Raw genomic sequence first — 1814 nt, forward strand, 5'->3', positions numbered from 1 at the left:
TCATGGGAGGTGTAGTTGAATTTGCTGTCATGTTTGAAGTTGTTGTCATGGGAGGTGTAGTTGAATTTGCTGTCATGTTTGAAGTTGCTGAAATGTGATAAAGTACAATACAGTTATTTAAATCGTATCAAATATCAGGGTTTTTACATTATTTTTTGGTTTAAATGAAACTGCAAGTATTCTTTAACTATTTCATGAAAAAAAACAACTTATATTTCAAAGACCATTTTAAATTGTGCTTTGTCTATCATTTCATGAACTACTGTTCTTTTTAGTTTAATTAACCATGATATTTGTTTTAAAATTCTCCTTGTTGATACCTGTTGGTGTTGCTGTAGTTGGAGCTGCAGTTGTAGGAGGTAGTGCAACTGAAAGAGAACAAAAATACATAAATTTTTCTATTATCAGTTGTGGTAATTTTTTTTTTCTGACATCTGTGTCTGCTGTGTAAATAGATTACTAAGAGAACATCCCCCCTCATTTTGAAGTAATCCTCGCCTATTTTGCGTACCCAAATGGAAAAGCAGATGACTTAGGAACTCTAAGCCCAAGTTATGTGTGTGATATATTATTTGAAAGCTAACACCTTCTAGTTTCTGAAAATATAAATGAAAAGTGAGTAAAAAACAACCCAAGCTGCATCACTTCAAACATGACCCAAAGTTGTTGTTTTTTTATTCTTGAAAATAATAGGTCTTTTTGAACAGCAGTAATAAAGACATACTTGAGAATAGGCATGTGGCATTGTATTGAGTTTGTTCTACATCATGTCAACAAAAAATGCAAAAAATCTCAGACCTCTAGCTGGAATAGTTCCAGAGCTTTGGGGCTTTGAACTTTTGGTGTCACCAGTGTCTCCAAATCGCTCCAAATGGGCCAAATCCTTTTACTCAGCTATTTGAACCATAGAATAACACTGAAGTATTTTGATGGCAACTAAACATTTATGAAGCAAGTATTTTCCACTTTTTTAAGAATCAGTGTATATTAAAAAAATGTAACATTTATACACCTACAATAACATAGAAATCTAAAAAAATTGTGAAACTGCTGCTTTTCAAGCTAAGATAAGCCCCAGTGCCTTTTCTGAGCTGTTTATTTTTCTTTTCAGCCTTAGACATTAGATAAAAAAAATAAGCATTCAAAATAGGACCTTTGTTATTATTCAGCTTCGAGCTGGGTGCATTGATCCACTCTCAGCTGTGTGTTTCACTCTTACGTAAGCCGGTAACACGGCTCGTCTTTATGCAACCCAGCCATGTCTAGCCTTGTGTGAAACCTTATTTCATTGGCTACAAAGCCAATTTTATTACAAAAATGCTGGATTACTTTTAATCTGTGGACCCTTATGTACGAATGGAGTATAAACAATTGAAGATTGGATTTATAAAACGGCTCCTGGACGCCTTCAAATGTATATTGTTGTGGCTGCTTTGTCATGTTTACATTTTGACATGCTGCTTTATCTGTGTTAATTGTGCTTTGGTGCTTATTATGTCCATAAAATGAACTGGGAGGTTGAATTGTGGAGAATCTAAGCTTTCCAACGATGTCTAACATGTCTAAATTGGTAAATATTTTACTGGTGTAATTTTCCTGCATTTTTAGTTGTTAGTTTTAAACGTTTTGAGAAGGGTCGCCGGCGATCTGGTGGGTTTGGAGAGGTTAAGCATTATTAAAAGAGATACTGATCTTGGCCTGGAAGAACCAGCTGCTACCTTAATCTTCAGAGTTCTACAGCTGAGTTAATAGAAGAGTGAGGAAGTATGACTTAAAACCTCCCAACTAAGTTTTAAACAAGTTTCTTCCAGAAT

At 34.6% G+C, this 1814-nt stretch overlaps 1 protein-coding gene across 1 annotated transcript in view; it reads right to left on the reverse strand.

Annotated features, from left to right (window-relative positions):
* Positions 1 to 1617: 1617 nt before the first annotated feature.
* The window catches only part of LOC107083589 (salivary glue protein Sgs-3-like), a 7551-nt gene continuing 7354 nt past the window's right edge, over positions 1618 to 1814 (reverse strand). Inside the window, exon 7 of the mRNA XM_015372940.1 lies at positions 1618 to 1647. Coding sequence (XP_015228426.1) covers positions 1618 to 1647 — 30 coding nt within the window. The remainder of the gene's footprint in view (positions 1648 to 1814) is intronic.

The sequence above is a fragment of the Cyprinodon variegatus genome, unplaced genomic scaffold (genome assembly GCF_000732505.1).
Source record: "Cyprinodon variegatus isolate N-32 unplaced genomic scaffold, C_variegatus-1.0 Scaffold78, whole genome shotgun sequence".
Lineage (NCBI taxonomy): Eukaryota > Metazoa > Chordata > Actinopteri > Cyprinodontiformes > Cyprinodontidae > Cyprinodon > Cyprinodon variegatus.